Raw genomic sequence first — 21,284 nt, forward strand, 5'->3', positions numbered from 1 at the left:
ACCGTCCAGCAAAATGGTTGCATTGTAAATTTGAAGAAAGCAATGAAAACCCTCTCTCCAAGATCAGATCACAGCTAATGTACAAAGTAGCTTGAGGGATTATAAATCTTTTTAACAGTGGCTGTTCTGAGTTACTTTCTCTTGTATTGCGTTGCAGCAGCTGTAGGCTGAGCGGCTCCTTTCACTGAGCGCCGGCTCTGTGTGTGATAACAGGGAGCTTTGTTGGGGATTCATAGAAGATCCACCCAAAGGGACCAAGTGTGAGCAAGGTGACAAATCCATCAGATAAGCCCCCAAAATTGCCAGTGTCCCAGAGTTGCAGGACCATTCCCGCTGCCCTCCTGAGCAGCATCGCTGCTGGTGAGGACCACTGCAGCAGGTGGCTGCGGTGCAAGAGATGCTCTGGGCAGCATCCTTCGTTAAACCAACGTTATGCAAAAGGGCGTGAGCGCTCCCTGCTACAGGAGCTGCTGATTCTGCTCCTTTAAAGCCTGTGAGCTTTTGCTGGGGAAGGTTATTGCTGAGTGCTCTTTCTGCAAAACCTTGCAGCCTGGCTCTTTTAGCCTCTGGGGTTTTTTGCAATGTCTTCATTGTGATGGATTAGATAACTCTGATTTTTTTAAAAATGTATTTATTTTATCCGTGAAAATATAATGCTGTTTTTGTCCTGCAGTTATTTCAGTCTTTAGCATTTTTAGGAATTGGCATATCTCTACTTGTACACTTGGGGCTGGGAGAAAGGATGTTTTTAATGGGATGTGTTTTCTGGACCTAATGAAGCAGCAAAGAAATAAGTGACTCTTGTCAAAATACAGAGTGGTATGAAAATTCCTAGTCAGGCTAGTTACTATATATTGCCTCTGTGTGCTTTCTGTACCTGCGTTTAACCAGCAAAACAAACAAACAAAAGCTTTCACGTTTGCAGATTGTGGTGTTTTCTTGGTTTTTTTTTTAATTGGAGAGTTAATATTTCAAAGTATAAATATTTCACGAAGACTGGAATATTCTACTGTTGAGGGGAATGTAGTTACAGGGACGTGTAGCTAAAAAGCTTCCCATAATGAGAATGAAGAACTGCTGGGTCGGATGCTGCAGTTTGCTCTCTGCAGTTGCATGACAGCTAAAGTAAGTGTAGGGGGGTTCTGAGGTCACAGTCATGAGGTTCTGCCTCTCCCTAATGCTGCTGTAGGATTTGCATTGGGGTGGTACTGTGGTTTAACAAGCTGGTCTGGCCCCCCCCAAAATGTATTATTTTTTTCTTTGTCATGCTAGGTTCTGGCCAGCTCAGTTCCTTGAGCTGCCTGCTACCAAGGCAGCAGTGCTGGCCCAGGGCAGGCAGAACCATCAACCTCAGTCTGGGTCAGACCAAGCAGCTGTTAGACCAGATCCCGATCCTCTTCCTGATCTATTAAATCTCTTGTTTTGAGGAAGATTGCTGTTCCACGCTGGGGTGACACCTACACCTGCAGCCATGTGGGACCTGGTGCCGGTTAAGGATGGCTTGGGAGCGTGGGGGAGGAGCAGCTCGCTGCGTGGCTGGGCGGAAGGGTTAGTGGGGAAGGGTGGGATGCCCACGCGGCCAAACGGTCCTTTTGCTGTGGAGAAAGGGAGAACATCATTAGTAGGTGCAGTGTTTGGTAAATCACTTTGGATCCCACGCTTTTGTTTGTATGCCAAATCTTCCTGTATAACAACAGCTACAAGGACTGATCCCTGCAAAAAACCCACAAAATCTGAGTCTGCAAATGTTGCCAAACTAGATTGGCATGAAGAGCGGGCGGGCTGTTATGGGAAAGATACCTCCTGACCAGAGGACATCAGCAAAATAAACTGGTCGCAGACCTCCAGGTGAAGGGAGCATTGGTTACTGTGCCTTAGCACTGGTTCAGGCGCAGCAAAAGGTAATACAAACTAAAGCAGCTCTTTAAAGCGCACGGTGAGTCCTAAATAAAGAAGAGGTTCATTACAGATTGCACGTTAATGGATGTGCACATATTGTCTCTTAAATTGGGTTGCTGAGCTGCAGCAGAGAACCTGCTTTGGGTGTCCTCCAGCCTGCTGGTGCTCGAGGACAGCATTGGCCTGCCAAGGTGTACTCTGCTGTGGTTTGGTGCTTTTTAATTGCATTTTTAAAACTTTATCAACCAGCTTGGAAAGTTTTATTCACTAGGCTTCTCTGCTTGCAAAAATTAAAACAGGGCACATAGCTGGTTTGCAAGGGAAAAGCAGAAGCATTCCCTCTGGTTGCCTTTCAGGTGGAGATGAGATTATTAACAACAGAAGGCACAAATACTGGGTGTGTTTTGGTTAAATCTTAAAAACTGTTGTATCAAGAGGTACAGGAAAAAAAATATCTATTTTCCTGTAGTGATGAGGCCTGATGGTTTATATTCATATCAATGCTGTTTTTTGGAGTGTTGAAATTAGCACTAAGTCAAGCATTAGAATTTGGGAAGTTCAGAGAGAAGGTTGCATGCAAAATCCAAACGTGCCTGTGGCTTAGGGATGCCCAGTCAGAGCTCCAAGCTGTCCTGTTTCTACCCCGTAATCACGTCACCTAATGATTGTGCAGGTGGCATGTTCATGTTGCAGGATCAGCACATATGAATCTGATTTTAAATACACATTTACCTGCCTTGATTCTCTCCTTTACCTGACTCTGAGGAGGTTACTGTTTCTTAGGTGGATTGATTTCATTTTCTTCAACTCTGAGATTTCTTAATAGTTTACCTTTATATCTGAAATTCCATTATCTGTAATTCCTGCCTTTGGGATAAATACATCCCTGTAGTGCTGTCTGTCTGAAATTGTTGGCCTGAGTTATACTTTTATTTTGTCTTCAACATTTTTTTCATTATGAATTCCTTGGCTTGTTTCATTGAAACTTCGTATGTGAACACTGAGTAGGCACTAGAAGAAATTCTGGATGCTATCTCTAGTAGTTTAAAAAATATTTAATCTTTTCTGCTGTTTTAAATTTTTGTTCTTGAAACAAGTCTTCCCATGCCCTTGCCCCCCCCCCCCCCCTTTTTTTTTTTTAATACTTAGGAACATTTGAAAATCCTGGTATTATTCTGCTTTCCCACCATTCTGCATCAAAGAACAAAGTAGCCAGGGATTGCAGCTCAGGTTTCTTTTCACCCATCATTGTATGTTCGCTCCTGTTCTGCTCATAGAGCAGAGCCTTGAAGTTGCCTTGCACCACAGGATAGCTTTTAAAAAGAATTTTAGCATCAAAGGGCTTTTTTAAAAAAAAAAGCTCATCGTGCCGCAGAGCTGTGGAAATGAAAGTTCATGAGAAGTTAATGAAGAATTGCAAAATGTTCGCTTGCTCCCAAGGGAATCGGCAGAGATGCCGGAGGCTGGTCTGCCCGTTGGTGTGCCATAGGGAGCCCCAGCCGCGTGGCTCTTGGAGACACCGGTGTTGGCCCTTGTGCTGGTGGGTGGCGGAGAAGTACGAGGTGGAACAGAAGTCAGAAGGCTCTGGCTGCCTTTCCAGAGGGTGATCTTTAACTTAATTTATCTGGGGAATGGTAGGTGGTAGCAGCTATTCTTGGAAGGCTGAGGGAGGCTCTTGGCCATCAGCGTCAGCTGAAAGGGCATCTTCCAGTTACGAGAAATGAGAATATTAAGAAATAACCATTAATTAGAAGTATTTTGTTCATATGCGAGATTACTGTGAGCATTAGTTGCAGGGAAAATGTAGAGGCTCAGCATTATAAAGATCATTTGCAACAAGGATAGCCCAATGTTTGGTGCTGAGTTGGAGGAATTTTGCTTCTGTATTAATAAAGGACTTTTTGTAAATGCCTCTTCCCCTGTATTATTCATTCCGAAGTAATGCCAGAGACCAAATCCCTAATTTTAAGTACAAAACTAATTCCATTTAACTCTGCAGCTGTGGGTAGCATGCCTATAGTTAGGCTGGCACACTGTCCTCACCCCACCAGGACCCAAAACAAAGCCAAGAATGAAGGTGGCAGGTTCATAACTGGTTTTGTGCTAAGGCTTTTACCTTCTCCCGTGTTTCCTGCTGTATATACTTGTTTTTAAGGATTGAGCTTTTTTTTTTTTTTTTTATATATGTATATACTTGGACATGTATTCTCTGGACAGATACCCAATATATGTTTAAAAGCAGCTGGACCTGACAATGTAGGCTAATCCTGCTCTTTAAATCCTTGCCGGAGTAAAGCGAAGGCCAGATGCTGGTCGCAGATCCGTTAGTAGATTGCAGGTCTAGAGGCTGTTCCATGCTGTAGGTCTCTGCCTGGGTGCAATGCCGTGTGGTGTGTTAAGTTGTTTGTTAAATTATAGAGAACACGCAGGGAGAAAACATTTCATCTAATAGAAATATTTCATCTGGCGAAACCCTATTTAATTGCGAATGAGTTAATTGGGGGTTTTTTGGTCTTCTATTGCATTTAATTGAGTATGATGTTATATATTAAGCATTGAATTTTGTTAGGATTTGTTAGGACTTGGTACCAGTAACATGGTTGGGGGACATAATGCCGTAGAGTTTAGGTATTCTCATCATTTTATCTTGTAGGTTAGTGTACAGGTGTAATGCACTTGGGGGGGGGGGGGGGGGAAGGATCCATACAAGATTAATTACAATATACGTGTGTTTAGAAGAGACACATCTGACAGTGCCTGTTGCTGTGTGAGGTATCTGTAGTGCTTTAAGAAACCAAATGTGATGTGGTTTATCAGGCTCCTGTAGAGTGCCCTGTAGTGGTACCTCAACGCTGGCTGCGAGCAGCAGCGGCAGGGCACGATAACTCGCTTTGGGAGTGACAAGTAACAGCCACTGATACATAGCAAGTGTGTTTAAAGCTCTTTAAAGTGTGACTGACTGAACCTTATGGCAGTCCCAGAGAATCGCATACACATTCTCCTTAGTCATACATTGAGGCAGGTAAAAGATTTAAGACAGAAAAATCAGGTGTGATGCACAGATGGAAGAGAGATGTACAAAGGTATAGATTCCTATATTATAGATCTGTTATTTCCTTTCCATGCTGGTGAACCGCAGGTGCACTATGGAAAGGATGATGAAGAGGGAGATAACTAATAATTTATTTTTGTTAATAAAAAAAAAATAATCAAAGATTAAACCATACCGTCCGGGTGCATTTGTTAAGGCAGAAACCTGAGCCTGTGCACGCTGCTTTAGAGGGACGTTTTGATATGTGGCTGGAGGGGAAGCAATGCAAATGTACGTCCTTCCATAGTCTCGCTGCAAACTGGCTGCAGAGCTTAGTGCTTTTTGTCTCAAATTTACGGCACCCTACAAGGAGTTACTGGCTGTAGTCCTTGTAGCTGTATTTCTGTCCCCTTGACAGCTTTTGTACTGAAAATAGCAATGCTTCCAACATGTTGGCTGTAGAATCTGCAATACAATGTCTCTGGAATTGCATATGTTAATGCATACATTAGTATGGATTCTTGCACGTGTTTACCTTTTGAAATGGCGCTTTTTTTTCTTCTCGTTTTCAGGTGATGAACTCAGTGTTTAAGACTATTCTAGACTTGACATATCCAATAACCTCTATGTTTTCTGGAGCAGCTTTTAACAACAGCATCAACAACATCTTCAAAGATAAGCAGATAGAGGTAGGCTGCTTATTCACTTTATGTATAGTAAATGATGTCACCGTATTCTGTTGCAGCAGAAATAGCTTTCTTCCACGCTAATATGAAATATGGAGCTGTGGGATGACTGAAAATATATTAAAACTGTGAGTGTGATGTTACGTGAATATAGGAAGGAGCCTATTCTTTGGTGGATTTAGAAAACACAAGGAGTAGATTATTTGTAGCGACTTCTGTTCTGTTTGACAAAGGGATCCCGTTGTCTGAAAGCAGAAGTTAAAATTATGTCACTGAAGTAGAATTGCTGAGACTGTTTTATCATTATTTTTTCTGCAACCCCGGTCTAAGAGACCCTTAGGGCACACCAGAAGAAGGTCTTGAAGAGGGTAGCAATGGTTTGGCGCTTTTTAAATTTTATTTCTGAAGCTAGAGTATTTTTGTGAACAGCCTATGGAAAACTGCAATAACGTCAAAGTGTGGTGTTTCGTGTTTTGCATCTGGTGGCCTTGTTGTAATTGCTGGGTGATGTGTGCTCTGCCCGAGGTGATAGCCACATCCAGTACCCCGCCTGCCCTCCGTCCCTCAGCAGCAGCAATTCATGAAGCACATTGCCAATGGTTGTCTTCCTCGATCACCAAGCTTAGAGAGTGTTCGGGTAGTCTGGCGATCTTAACCAGTTTGCAGTTTTAACCAAATTATTCCTGTGGTTTTGGAATCCTTGTGATGAAAGATGATGTAGCAAAATAACGCTATATATACTTTAAATATATTTATTAAAAATAATCAGAAACATTCCCTACTTTGATGCAAGTATGAAAGTAAGTGATTAATCATCGTGTGGCTTACAATAATAGCGTTTTGCTGGGCAGAGTGCAGACAGGGTTTAGAGTGATAAGTTCTTCTGAGGCTGGAGTTATTTTTGTTTGGTTGTTTGGGCAGCACCAGCCATACTCTCACTTCTTTAATCATGCACATCCTTTCCTGAAGCACTCCGGGTCCTTTCTTTGGTGTCAGCAGTGCCTGACAGGAAAACGCGTGATTGCCCAATGGCTAAACCAGCTCTGCTCTCCTCGCTTGGCCGCGGCGGAGGAGATGCCTTAGGCAGAGCACCGAGACCTGGCCGGCGGTGCGAGGCACCGGCTTCTCTCGGTTAACTTGGTGTGAATCGTGGATGGTACGTTGCAGTGTGAGGCTGTAGGATAACGTTGAGCAGAGCTTTGAGAAGGAGTGAGTGACAAAGTGGAAGAAAAACCTCCTCTGAGCTTAGGTGGCCGCAGTTTCCCCTGCTCTGTTTATCGCTGCTTTTGATTTCAGCAGTCGGTTTATTGCACTTGTTTTCAAGATGCGGTAGATTCCGTCCTAATGATTTTTAACAGCTGTAATTGTATGATCTGTTCTAACCTTGCAGTCACAGCAAGATTTTGTGCAAGGGAAACCCAGTTCGTGGTGTGCAACAGCATCATCTTTCTGCATGCTGAGTGTCACAGGCTAAACCCTCCAGTCTGTGCCTGAGGATTTCCTCACCTTGGAAGACTTCCATCGGATACATAAGGAGAAACGTCATGTAGCTCTGCAAGGCAGTTACCCCTCAGTTGCAATTCCTGTTATCAGCACAGGTTAACCAGTCATGTTGCTAGACAGATGGAAATTAAGAGCTGCCAAAGTGTAAAGGGTAACTTAGAAAGAAGCTGAACTAAGAGGCGTTAAGCTTCGAACAAGTGTTTTCTTGAAGCATTATGTGAAAGCGTCTAAAGTGCAAACATCCATCTTTTCTCAGTAGCTGCAGTGGTTTTGGAGGGTGCCGGGTAGCAGTGCTTTCCAGCTGGAAATACATATTAATAAGAGTGAATTATAACCTTGCATACATAGATTACATTTGGATACTTGGCCACAACTGCTCCTTTCTGGGAGGATCCACAGTGATCGTAGCAGAACCTGAGAACTTCTTACCCAGGGGGCTGGGGTGGGTACTGCCCCTTGTGCCTCTACAACAGCTTAAAATTTGGAATCATTGGGCTGGCAGGGACATGGCAGTCCTGGATTACTGGTTGGACTTGATGATCTCAAAGGTCTTTTCCAACCTAAAGGTTCTATTTTACGGTTTATATATGTCACCTATGGCTGTGAGGTGGCCCTCCTGCACTTCTCACACGTGCCCTCATCCTTCTTCTGCATCAGCCAGGGAGCAGAAGCACTTACATTGGACTGTTATTTCTGACGCTGAAAGGGAGATTTCCATTTTCTCTTAAATTTACAGTCTAACAACCCCCATAACGTAGGTACTCCTGATTCCCAACAGTGCTGTTTGTGGTAGCCCTGGTGACCAGCAACCCCCGTGATTGCTGCTAGAGATGTCAGCCAAAGGCGCTCCACGAGAGGAGATCAGCCTGTGCAAGGTCTTCCAGGAAAGCAAAGCATGCAGAAATCCAGAAAAGGAGCTTGAAAGATGTTTCTGAAGAAATAACAATTTTCCTCTGGAGTTACCCATCCTTCCAGGAGAGCACCAGGCTCTGGAATTTTTATCCCCCATGCCAGAATCACAAAATATTCTTGCAGGTCGTCTCAGCTGGGGGCTCAGGTGTGAGGAATCAGACAAGACTTTTATCAAGTCGTGTTTCAGACTTGAATAGTGCTCTGCCTCCGAGATAAATGGAACGATATCCAAGAAATGCAATCTTCATTATTGCGTGATAGGTCTTGGTTTGGTTTCCTTTGTGCGTGTGTTTGCATGGATACGAAAGGAAGCGTCAGATAGACTTCTTTCCCCGCTCCCTTATTTTTGCTTAAAATGTGGTTGAGGCACTGAGATCTGCCATCACCAGAATATCTTTAGCATGGAGAGGCACCCCTAATACTCTCGTAGTCACACTTTATTCATCCGCCTTCCTATGGCATTTGTACCAGATGGGAGTGTAATACTTGTGCAGCATCTGTTAGTCCTCCCCAATTCCACCATCTTTGCAGAGCTGCTTAAGAGATTAAACTTGCTGGGAAAAAAACCTCCTTCTTGGCAGTTCACAATCTAGTGTTGAGCAGCACAGGAGCTTACACCAGAAATACAGACTGACCAGAGGGTTTGGCTTGTTTGGCTTGAGTTTGAGGCACATCAGAGCGATGCTAGAGGAGGGCCAGACACCACGTCCCGTGGGTGAAGAGGCTGAGAAGGCAGGTTTACCTCTTCAGCCTTGATTCAGCTTTGCGGATTGTCAGAGAACTCTCGGCTGTTGTTCTCTGGGCGTAAGTTCAACTTATTCAGACAAGTCCTCCTTGTTCCTCCTTGCAGGCTGCCCTTTCACGAGACATTGTGGAGATTTCCCCAAACTACCCTCCCTCCAACAGACTCCTGTGCAGGTCAGAGGTCACATCCCCATTCAGTTTTCCAGCTAGTGGGATGTGAGTACAGATGCGGCTGAAACAAAAATGAGAACTTCCCCTGCCAGGAGCAGGGCTTGTTGGTTTAGTCTAGCCCTGAGCACTTAGCTCGGCCGTTCTTTTTGTGTATCGTCCTCCTCGTGTACCACACTCCTCACCACTGTTTTACCCTGTGGTATCTCAAAGTAGCCTCGGGTCTTCTTGAGGGTTTGCCTCGCAGGGTCCGTCGTTCCTGTAGGTGATGCTGCAAAGCTTTGTCTTGCCCCCTGACTCTAGGCAGCGCTGGGTCTCAGCAGCATTGCTCTGCATCTCCTGCTGTGAAATGACCCCTGGCTTCACCCCCACCAGGTACAGACTGAACATCGTTTAGTCAAGACGCTGCGACTCATGTTCTTCCTTCTTTGCCTTGGGCTGTGGTGTTGGAGGAACCGAGGTGTTGGAGGAGCCAAGCAAGGAAGGTGCTGCCGGCAGGTCCAGAGTCTTGGGTTGGGGTTAGGGGGAGCTGAGTAGTTACGTGCTCCTCTGCGGTGAATACGGTTGCGGAAGACTTGCTCTGTGTAGTGGATGGACACCACCTGGCGTGGAAATGGTTGGGTGAAATGCAAGAATGGCCATACTGGGTGAGATCAAAAGTCTTTCTAGCTTAGTGCCATGTCTCCAGGGGAGGCCGAAAGCAGCAGGTATTTAGCGACCTAGGTAAGAACTGGCTATATAGAAGGTGAGTTCCCTTGACGTTGTCAACCAGCAAGAAACAGACTGGGGATCTCTTTAGATGAGAGCTATCAGATCCTCCCATGTCATCTGAAAGAAAAACAGGTATCAGAAGGTGAACTCTACTTTGAGTAATGAGGTTTCTGTGCTGCTCTGTATGCTGGACAGTCTTCTGGAACAAGTATTTCTTGCTATTAAAAAAGGAAATAAGGATTTCTGTGTGCCTTCATTTGGAATGAAATGCTTGCATGAGAAACAAATTTATGAACTCAAACCCCAGGGCTAACGGGTTTTTCTCCATTCATGCAGTGTTTGTGTCTGTTAAGATACAGAGGTTGTTGCTTTGGTTTGTGTTAGCTGTGGGTTTTAGTTTAAGTGCAGGGTTACAGATTTAGTAAAATTGGGACCTCCTCTGTTGCAGGATCTGTGGATTCCTTACTTCACTATCACAACCGACATCACTGCCTCAGCAATGAGGGTCCACACAGATGGTAAGTGTGCAGGCAGCCTTCTCCAGCAGCAGGTCTTAAATAACGATGTGAGATGTCAGTGTCACCCCTTGATCCTGAAATTTTCCCCACCTTTAAGTGTGTCTTTCCTTTCGTTTCTCCTTTCTCTGTTACTTGCTGCGTACAACCAGTTTGGTGCTCAGATAACAAGGAACAGAGCTGTTGAGAAGAAATTGAGATGCTGTATTCACTGTTTGGAGAGAAAATGGGCCCTTTGACACCATTCTGTTCCCTTAAAATATCCCATGAAGTGCAGGTGTGTTAGCCATCCATCAGACCTAATGCAACCAAAACATTTTAAGATTCAAATTCCCCATAAATGAAGCTGTTTTCCCGATAAAGAGGCTCCTGTGCCTGAAGCAGAGGCTGGGTTGGAGTCTCATTTGTGTCCAGTCCTCTTTATTTCTGTGGGGGAAAGATCCGAGCTGCCTGCGCTGCTGTCGGGATGTGGTGGGTGTTGCTGTGGGACACTTGCTTTAGCTTTTGTCTCGCTGGGGTGGCGGTGCTGTGACACAGGCTTCAGTGACACTACCAGCCTAGCAGGTGCCCCAGATATTGCCTGGGGTAGCTGAAGCCTTTGCTGCCACGTCTGTGATGTTTTGCCTTCTGAGCTGGCGCAGGCAGGACTGTCCGTTCCTGCTGCGAGGGTGTGGGTCATAGAACCGCTAAATCACATCGACACCGGCGCTTTGTTGTCCAACCAAGGGAGCTAAAACAAGCAGGAAAAGGCTTAACCTTTGTGAGAGGTTTTGTATTGCCAGTTGAGGTCGGGAAACTCACTCCATCCAGCTGCTTGTCCCTGTGGAAGTTTAATGTAAGGATAGAAATTGGCTGGAGAATGGTTATGGTCACCGACAGAATTCACTGAAAGGAGGGGAAGGAAGTTCCCAGCTGCAGCAGTTTCCCATCTTGGGGATGGGTTGACACAAGAAGTCAGCATTTTTCTTGGGTGGAAGTTCCAAGTCAACTAAAACTACTAATAATAAACCCAAAATCTGCCAGTGTTGACCTATGCTAAACAGTAAGGTTATAATTACAAACAGAACTGTTATATTTTTTTTTTAAAGAAAAGAAGAAAAAAAACCAATTCCCAGTTTGCTGGAAAGAGTTGCTGTTTGAAGCACCAAGGAGTTAGTTAATGAGAAGTGAGCCAACGCTGCAAGTCTTACTTATTTTTGATGTTTTAAAGATTTGCTTTTCAGACAAGACTCAGCCTCTCTGGAAATGCAGTGTCTTCCCCATTCAGCAGATGCAAATGTTAAGAGAGAAATCAGGAAATAAGAGCCTTAAAGCAGAGTGTTTTACAGGAAACAAATCTAATCAACTTCTACTTGATTAAACTTTCTGTTTCTAACAGCTTAAGAGATTATAACTTTCCTCCTTACAGCACTATTAACAGAAATGTCCCAAGGAGAGATAAGATCGACACCACCTTGCACTGGCTTTACGAGTGAAAATGTACAGAGCAGGGAAAACAGATTTGTGGGGCTTCTACAGCATATTTTTTTCATGTCCAGCTCCTGCTAAAAGCCTGGGGTTTGTGGATCTCTGTAGCATATAATGGCTTTAGCTGCACTTCAGTCTGTTTATTCTTTCTGTCCCTTCGTCCCCAGGAGAATCTTTTTCCTTTCCTTATCCGTGTAAGCTCCACAAAGCACTAAAGATGATCCCTGCAGTCAGGCATATGCTGAAATCTCCTTGAAGGCAATAAATAGGAGGCATGGGCTTAAAACTGTGGTTTCTAAGGCCTTTGCCTGATAGTATGTCTGAACAGCCTTCCCCCCCTGCCCCCAGCCAGTATTATGGTATAGAAAGTAATACATTGCTTTAATAACTTTCTAACAGTATTCTCAGGAGAGCCTCTCTCTCCCGATTATTTTAATGAGAGCAAAAGCCTGCCCCACCTCTGTGGCAGTAATTAATGCTGTTGCCATTCCCCTCCCTGTCGTTCCTGCAGGCTCTCTGTGGAGATATGTCCGTGCCAGCATGTCCCTCTCCGGGTATATGCCTCCTCTCTGTGACCCGAAGGATGGGCATCTCTTGATGGATGGAGGCTATATCAACAACCTGCCGGGTAGGTGCACAGATCACTTAAGAGAACACACACCGCCTGCAAAACTTGCTCTTTTTTTTTTTTTTTTTTTTTTTCCCCTAAAAGGAAACAAAAATTATTGCAGACACCTTTACTCACATGATGGTTACCAGCAGTCATTGTTCTCAGTTTCCTAGGTGTTTGCTTTATCATGGCTTTAAGACTTTTTTTTTTCTTTTTTTTGTGACGAAGTATTTCCTAATAGATGTATCCTGAACATAGAATTCCAAGCTCGTTTTGAATTTTAGTGCTCACTGAAAGGAAAGAGCAGAAATTAAACTACAAACATATAGTCTATGTCTTCAGTTTCTTTTCAAAAAGTGTGGGTTGAATAAGAAATAATGCTGAGAAAGCAGCAGCGTTAACTCTTCGTTGTTCAGACCGGCGTTACCCAGAGCCTGAAGGGTTCAGCTGACAGGCATCGGTGGTGTGGTTAGGGACACCGGTGGTGTAGCTGGCCCGTGGCAGTGGTGGAATCCCGTGGCCTTCAAAAGTGATGTGGAGTTTGGGGTGTTCTGAGGACTGGCCCCAGAAAGGGTCCAAGGTGTGCACATTCATGTGTCTATGTTTGGGAGGTGTTTGTGTCAGGGTTGTCATCGTCGTCCGAGAGCGTTGGAAGGTGGGTGGCTCAGGGGGGTGGGCAAGATAGAAGAGAGATACGTGGTGTCGTTGCAGTTCGTGCGTATAATTGTGTACAAATAAAGAGGAAGGAAGCAAAGTTAGAGACTCTGCATCTGAGCAGCCTAAGTCATTTACACGTTCTAGACAAACCCCAGCTATATTTTCCCATCAGGGCTGTGTTTACCTAAAACTCAGAAATGGAAACAGTGCAAAATAGACCCCTAAAATTTGTATCTGACATTCTCGGTTTGCGTCTGCAAGCAAAAGTACGAATTGCAAACCAAAGCATCTTTTCCACCCGCACATTGGGGAGGGCAGAGAGCAGACATGGAGGTGATGCTGGGTGGGAAAGATACAATAGACTGAACAAGCCCAGGAATGTAAATCCAAGTTACAGAACAGATCTGATTGAAATAAGTGTCTAAATAAAGCATCTAAATTGGCTCTTCAGAGCTGTGGTTTTCCTACGCATAACTATTCTGGAAACTGCAACTATCTTGGACTCTGGGGGTGTGGAAGAAATATAAATGAGTTCTGTGAGGTACGTGTCCTTCTCTTCCCTCCCTTGGCACTTCCCTAAATTCTTGCCCGTATCCAAAGGCTGCAGCTAGTCCTCTTACTGACCTTGAAGTAGGAAGTGTTGCCTTGTTTCTTTCCCACTTCCAAATATAAATCTTTCTCTTGGATCTCAAAGCTTTTCTTAGACTGAAATCCTCCCAGCCTCTCCTCGCTGTCCGGTTCCTGCGCTCCTTTCCTTTATTACCCTCTCTCTGCAGATCTGACCCCTGCACTGCTGACGCTCCTTTTTAAGGCCACTTGTTCTCTCTGCAGGTCCCCCAGATCTTTTGTTCTCAGGAGAACTGCTGCCCGAGGTGGAATTAATGCGGGTCTAACGTGTCTTTCACATTATACCTAATGTGGCGAGCCGTGGCCTCGAGCTGCGTGTGTCCCACCTCTTCGTCCTGGCTCCCTGCCTCCTTCACATGGGTTCTGGTGACACCGTGGCCTCAGAGAGTCAGGTCACCCCACTGATCTGGGGCACAGTACCCTGGTTAATGATGATTACCAGCAGTGGGAGCTCACCCTGGGGTTACGCAGGGCTGGGTCGGCGCAGGGCGGGCAGCGTGCTGGGGTCTCCTCGTTAAAACGGAGCAGGTGGGGTAGGAGCCTCCCCAGGCGGGGAATGGGCTCTCAGCGGAGCCGCTGCAAAGGTTTATATCTGAGGCTTTTCCGAGACAGTTGTGGTAGGTAGGATGTCAGGTTACGTACGCCCTAGCGGTCTGTACGGACGCTTTGGCTGGACAGCACCAGTACTGATGGGACCTTCTTTCCCACTAGCTGATGTCGCGAGGTCCATGGGCGCAAAGGTGGTGATTGCCATCGATGTGGGGAGCCGGGACGAGACGGACCTCACCAACTACGGCGACTGCTTGTCTGGCTGGTGGCTGCTCTGGAAGAGGTGGAATCCACTGGCCGAGAAAGTCAAGGTATTGTAGACTGTATTAAAAGGGCAGCTGGTTTTCTGTACGGAGCAGGGAGCTTCCCCTTTGTTCAGGGAGTGAGCCTGGGGACAGCCCGGCATCTTTCTTGGGTTTGAGCTCTTACTTATGGATGAAGACAGTTGGGCAGCACCTGCCACCAAAGGCAAAGCAGTGACACGGGAGAGGGCAGAGCCCCAGTCTGGGAAGGGGTTGGTAGCACTGTTAGAGCGAAGAAACCTTTTCTTAGAAGTACGTTAAGTTCTGATAAACTCAGAATTTATGAATTTTACCAATAAAAGTAGTGACTTTGTCCAGTTCAGTGTTTCTATCCTGTATCTCTGAACTGTTGATTTAGGGAGATTTTAGCACTAGGCAGTAATTAACATTACTGCTACTGATAAATACGGCGCTGCAGAGTATGACTTTTGGTTTTAATCTTCTTGCATGCAGTCAGGCCAAGCCTGTTACTTATTCTTCTGCATTCTGAAATTATCTGGCTCTGCAGCTGTCCCCCAAGTGAATGCTGTTTTTTCTTTTTCCCTCCCAACTACAATTAACACATTCCCCTGTTGGAATTGGAAGTAAAATACTTGTTTGTGCTTCCCAAAGTGGGGGAAAATACTGCAAACGAGGCAGGTACTGCTCTGTAATCTAAAATTTTCCTCTACCACCTTCCCTGGAAAGGTCTGGTCACCCTGAGAAGTGGCCTTTTGGGCTGGTGCAGATGTGGAGTGCCCCACTGGGCAGCACTGACCACGCTGCTCCCAGCATGTAGTGGGAGTGTTTGGTGGGGGAAGATGGAAGACCCTGACTCTTTTCAGTAGTACCCAGTGAAATGCTGCAACTGCCTGAATGGCAACAGGCACATGTGAAAATAGGGGATACCTTCTGAACAGCACATGTGTCTTTTTTTTTTTTTTTTACTGGGGGTGGTGAAACGCTGGCCAACCAAAGAAATTGCAGAGTCTCCATCTGCAGATGTATTCAAAATTTAGCTGAGCATGGTCTTGGACAGCCTGCCCCAGCCAACCCTGCTTGAGCCAGGAGGGTTGGACCAGGTAATCTCGAGGGGTTCCTGTCCACCTCAGCCATTCTGTAAAATCTCTGCCCTGGTCCTGTAGAGATCGTCACTGATTTCTGCCTTGAAGGATCGCTGCACCGCTCTCACCTCGGCGCAGATCTCTTAAGGTACCACTGTATCCTGGAGTGAAAGACTCAGTTTAACCTTAAACTGCAGAAATATGTTTGAAGGCAGTTCCCTTTCTGCTGTTGATTGCGGACACTCCTCGGCTAGCTGTCCACACTGTCTGGGAAACAGGTGGAGGTGCTGATGTGTGAAGGCTTTAGCGGGCTTCTGTGTGCTCTTGGCAAAAAAAGAAATAAATTGATAGATAACTTCTTTCTCCATTGTGAGCACAGAACATATTCTGAAATCAAATTTCTGAATTAATCGTGATCGGTGTGTCTGGCCTGGCTGGCAGGTGCTGAATATGGCAGAGATCCAGACGCGGCTTGCGTACGTGTGCTGTGTGCGGCAGCTGGAGATGGTGAAGAACAGCGATTACTGCGAGTATATCCGGCCACCCATCGACCGATACGGGACCCTGGACTTTGGGAAGTTCGATGAAATCTGTGTAAGTGCATCCTGGAGAGGGCTGATCCCCTGTACCACAGAAATCTGCCAGTTTGTGGTGCTAATTAGTTTCTAAGCTGTTGGAGACTAAGAGAAGTCAATTGGCATGGAGTGAATAATTGACACTAAATAATAATGTGGGATGATATCATGGCTGTGAGATTGCATTAACAGCGGAAATCCAGTTAGTAATTGTGATTATATAATGACCTGTGAACGGATCACTTGCCTCGCTGGGTTTCATGACAGTTCTTGCTCAGCTGCTTGGTAAACTCTTGAGTGTCGGAGCTGCTTTGGGCACTTGGGGTTTGTCAAATGGTGTCATTTCTCTCCCTTCGTTATGTAGCTTGTTGTTGCATGAAAGATATGAAGAAGTCTGTAGGGGAGGCCATGAATCACTGAAATGGAGGGCAACATGCTAAAATATCTGCCTCGGTTAACGTTTCAACATTGCTATTAATAAAACATGTCATCCACAATTCCTCTGCACCTGATAGAGTATCAGGAAAATGGCACCAATGTCAGTGGAAGGACGTTGTAAAAAGGGTAGTACCAGGTTACACATCTCTGGGATTTAGTTTTGTTTATGTGTCAGGAACCAGCACGGGAAGAACTGACGCCAGATGTACAGTTGAATTGTCTTAGTGGCGTAATTCAGCATTCGCAATAAAACCATGTCTGCCCAGGCTGAGCTAATGCTAGCAGTTCTGGCTCCTTGTAATTGTCGAGGAAGCTATTTTACTGTCTTTGCATTTTTTGCCTGCTTCAGCCATGCAGGCATCTTCTATCTTCAGGTGTTTCTGCATAGCTTTGTTCTTCTTCTAGGCTGGAACACCCCCCACCTCCAATTTTTCTCTCCGTCGGTCTTCCTAAATGTAGTGAGATCCTGCAATACTCACTAGGCTGCAGATTGATTTCTCTGATACTGTCTTATAAATGCTAAACAAAACCAGTAAGACAGTTAAACCCTGCAGATTCACGTTTGAGAGAGTCCTTAGGACCAAACAGCAGCTATTCCAAACCACCAGCTGATTTTCCTAATACAAATATTTTCTCAAGGATATTTGGTGTCTCATAGCTCCTGGGCAAACAGAGCTGTCTGCCAACAGTGGGTCTAAGACTTTGCTGATAAATAATACGCTTCGCTAGATGGAGTGCCCTGGCCGTTTTGAAAACTTTGACAAATGGTGGGTCTCGTAGTTCATCACAGTAACAGATAGTAAGCTGTCAAATCATTGTTGTGTCTCTGTCTAATTTGGTGTCGTTAAAGAGATTTAAAGATGCCAGGCAAATTTTTCTCAAGTGGAGTAAAACTTGAGAAAAGTGCAGTTTCTCAGAGATGTCGCTTTCTGTGAGCAAGTTCTTGGCACGAGATGCTGCAGGTACAGAGGGGCAGCACCCTCCTGGATTTTCATTCCCTGTGGTGTAGATAAGTAACTTTTGTCCACAGGGAAGCTTTAAACTGGGCTGACCTTAAAGGAGAGGGCAATCTAGGCATTCTGTTACTGTTACAGGCTACGTGGTAGCGGGGTTTTTAATTTCAGCTATGTACCTGGATTTTACAGAAGATAGAAATGGGCACCATATAACCATTCAGCATGTTCTAAAGAACAAGAATCCCCTCTTCTGTATCAGCCTAGAGCGATGTCAGCTGCATGTCACTTCCCAAAGCTCAGGTTCTCGCAGTTATTTTGGATCAATCTGACCCAGCCAGCTGTAGATCTGCCAGGTCCCTCTTTCTCCTGAGTAATCGCATCCACCCTGGGCTGAGAAGCTATGATAGATTACGAGAGGTGAATTCCAGCCCGAGTGCTTCCCATGCTTTGAACCCTGGTCCAAAAACCAGAGGAGAGACAATACCAGCTCAGCCAGGGCTGCTGCCAGCACGAGAGCTGGAAATAGGATCCAGGACTCCTGACACCTGTTGCTCTGTCCTTTCAACTTGATTTTTCAACAGCTTTTCTATTGTCTCCTTAGAAAAAGAGTAAAACTTGGACCAATGGGTTTATTTTTTCCATGCTAATGATGCGGTGCCACGTTATTGTTCCAAGTGCAAATTACTTTATAGTCTTAAATTAGAGAACGTGGAGTTTGTGGGTTTGCTGTTGTCCATGTGCCATCGTTTCTGCTCTGGCAGACCGGTGCTTGCGTGTTTGGTCTGTCTGGCTGAACTTACTGCAAAAGATTTGGAACCAGGTGCCCTGTGGTAACTTTTCTTTGCTAGAGAAGTTTTCTTTTCTTGAGCCAAGACGGGAAAAGACACAAAATTAATCTGTGTTGCTACCTTCTTCCAAAGAGCGAGCCAGTACTGGGTGTATGCATACGTGTCCTAAGCCTCTCTTTATCTGGCGTTATTCCATGAGCAGTCACTGCTGTAAAAATAGTTTGTCAGGTGGCACTTTTCATTGCATACTGTGGGGTCAAAGGTGAAGTTGGCATTTGGACTTAAAATAGCACCTTGTTTGCTTAATTGTTTCCCTCATTCCTAGGCTGAACAGCTGATGTAGCTGAGGCTGGAAGGTAGCGAAAGTACATCTTGGCTTTGGGGTAGACCTGTGGATTTCCTACTGATTTGCAGATAATGTGACAATGGTTTTTTTTATTAATTACTTTTTTTCTCCGATTCTTTTTTCCAGGAAGTGGGATACCAGCATGGGAAAACCGTATTTAATGTCTGGTGCAGGAGTGGAGTCCTTGACAAGATGCTAAGAGACAGGCAAGAGACTTGCAAATCCAAAACTGATGTAAGTGTTCAGTTGGAATGCACGGCTCTGCAGGGGCTGCTTGATGCACACCAGGTTGCGGACTGTCCAGGAGCAGGAGAGGGAGTGATCAATTGCCTCAAATCCTTATTGGGAGCATGTATGGATTAGCTAAAACTGTATTTTAGTCAAGAGAAGGTATGATCAGGTTTTCAGAAGCGTCTTTCCTTGATCTGTCGCCCAGGTGAATGAGGTCCTGCGCTTCTCTGATCATCAGGTACAAGTGTGGCCAGTGTGCTGTGCCAGAGCCCAGGCTGTGATGTCTGCCTGTCCATCCCTGACACCTGATGCGTGCCCGTGCAGAGGTCCATCCATATTCTCAGCAAGTGCACTGGGGTCTCTGAAACCCCATGAACCGCTGTAGTGCTCCCGTAGGGCTGCTCTCCTGTTGCCGTTTCATTCAGACAGGTTCTGGATACCGTGTTTGGTACCGTTCACAACACACGTGTCCTCGAGAGAAGGCAGGATGCTCACCAGCAACCAGCATTTTCTGAGACGTGTAGCTGATGTGTTTACACGCCCACCTTTTTCTCCTTCCCCGTGGGCATCAGCAGTCTTGAGGGTGCTAGATGCTGCTGAGCTGCCTTCCGCACCGAGCGCTGGAGCGGAGGCTGTGGTGGCGCCCCGCAGGTCCTGTGGGAGAGGATGGTTTCTGGTTCCAGGCAGTGGGCTACATTTGTACCCATCACTTGAACGCACGTGTGGACTGCCTCCCTGAGTAATGCTGCATAGACACAAGTCACCTTTTCAGAATTATTTTTCACTTATGCCTGCACCACGAACTTTAGGTGGTACTTGGATGTTGTTCTTGGGGCTAGAAACTGGTCTGCCAGGGCAGTGGCTCTCTCCCCCCAGCTGCCTGGTGCTCATCACAGAGGACATGAATCAGGATTACTGGCACTGATCTGGGCCCTCGCTGGCTTTCAGGAGGTGGCTCAAATAGTTCTGAGATGCTTCCAGAAAACCTGATTTAAACCTTTGCAGGACATGTGGTTTTAGCCAAGAGTTAAAATCCCCGCAAGGATGCGGACTCCTTGCATTGTTGCTCTTCTCCCTCACTCCTCTATTAGGCAAGGCGTTTTACAGAGCTGTCATTAAGGCTCCTTGCAGCGCTGTCGAGGTGCTGGGTTTCACGCACCTTGTTCTCCCCGCTTCAGCACATCCAAGCGGTTAATGGTAAATGCCTGATTAGAGTAAATCTACAGGCTACATAGCGTTGCTGTATATTGCTGTATAGTTACAGTCATGTTACGGTATCTACTCAAAAGTAGGATAAAAATCTCTTGGGTTTACAATTCCAGGATTGAGGTCAGCCTCTAGAGTTGGTTCATAACTCAGTGGGCTGACTGAATTTCTTGGTGGGGAAGTTTCAGTTGTGATTAAGAAACAGTTACCAACTTTTTGAGGATTTAGGGGCAATGTTATAATATATTGGCTTGTTATCCTTACTCTCCCTTAAATTCCTCTGATTTAAAGCCCGAGTGCTACAAAGGCTTCATGTTCTACCCAGTAATTCATTTTTATTGTCTTTTAGAGATAGGGAAATGAGCGATAATATTTTAAGTGATTGCCAAATTGTCTAAACTGTAGTGAGCCTCACTAAGGAAAGTCAATAGAGGTGAAAAATGACATTGAGGATTTGCAGCTTTTCCAGAGATTGGCGATGGAGTGCTTTTGCTAGGAGTGAGATGGCATGAGCAAGGGGAGAGGAAGGGCAGATGCGCAGGGATGGACACGAGCCCAGCAGCGAGGGGTGGATGATGCCCACATCTGAGCTAGCTGCCCTTAGACACTCGTTTGTCACCGGAGGGAGGTGAGCTCCGTAGGGTGTGAGTCACTTGATGAAATGGAAATGGCTCCGTTGGGATAAGATGAATGGCCCCTTGGCTCTGGCCGTGCAAAGGGAGCAAAGTCATCAGGCGAATCCCAACCCAGCTGCCTGGCAGGGCGACGGCTTTGGGAGGAGCACACAGGGACTGAGCTCTGTGGGAAACGGAGACTCACTGGTGATCCAAGCAGCCTGAGGAGCCCCAAAACTCGTCAGCTTGTTCGTTCTTACTGGGAAGATGACCTGGACTAGGAGGTGCGTTAGTCTGAGTTGTGGAAGACGGGTCCCCATTCTGCCTCTGGCACCTCGTGTTCAGGCTGATTATCAGCTGCTTTGTGCTTGGTTTTGTGTATTAATAGTCATAAGGCGAAGTCAAAGGAGTGAAGACTGTGTCTCAGAAATGGTTGTGTGTCCCATTTCATCTTCTAACTTTTATCACCAACTGGTAACAAGCTCAAACATATTTATTGCTGTAACAAATGTGTCTTTTAAAGACAATTTCTTTTGAAGTTACCCATTGTATGGGATATGGTAATTCAGGCTAATGTTTCTTCTAAATCGTGATGTTACAGCTGTGCATCAAGCAGCGTGCTGAACGTTTTTCACAATCTGCCCTGGATTTTACGGCCCTTCAACTGCCCTGGAGATCAAATATGTCATGTACTCGTTGCATACAT

General features: G+C 45.6%; 1 protein-coding gene across 5 annotated transcripts in view; it reads left to right on the forward strand.

Annotated features, from left to right (window-relative positions):
- Nucleotides 1-21,284, forward strand: part of PNPLA7 (patatin like phospholipase domain containing 7) — a 125,492-nt gene that overhangs the window by 94,211 nt on the left and 9,997 nt on the right. For all 5 annotated transcript variants that reach the window (XM_056352666.1, XM_056352662.1, XM_056352665.1 and 2 more), the window contains exons 28-33: nucleotides 5,503-5,619; nucleotides 10,103-10,172; nucleotides 12,148-12,264; nucleotides 14,242-14,390; nucleotides 15,866-16,018; nucleotides 18,654-18,761. In XM_056352666.1, the coding sequence (XP_056208641.1) occupies nucleotides 5,503-5,619; nucleotides 10,103-10,172; nucleotides 12,148-12,264; nucleotides 14,242-14,390; nucleotides 15,866-16,018; nucleotides 18,654-18,761 (714 nt within the window). The remainder of the gene's footprint in view (nucleotides 1-5,502; nucleotides 5,620-10,102; nucleotides 10,173-12,147; nucleotides 12,265-14,241; nucleotides 14,391-15,865; nucleotides 16,019-18,653; nucleotides 18,762-21,284) is intronic.

The sequence above is a fragment of the Falco biarmicus genome, chromosome 9 (assembly GCF_023638135.1).
Source record: "Falco biarmicus isolate bFalBia1 chromosome 9, bFalBia1.pri, whole genome shotgun sequence".
In the NCBI taxonomy this organism is placed as follows: domain Eukaryota; kingdom Metazoa; phylum Chordata; class Aves; order Falconiformes; family Falconidae; genus Falco; species Falco biarmicus.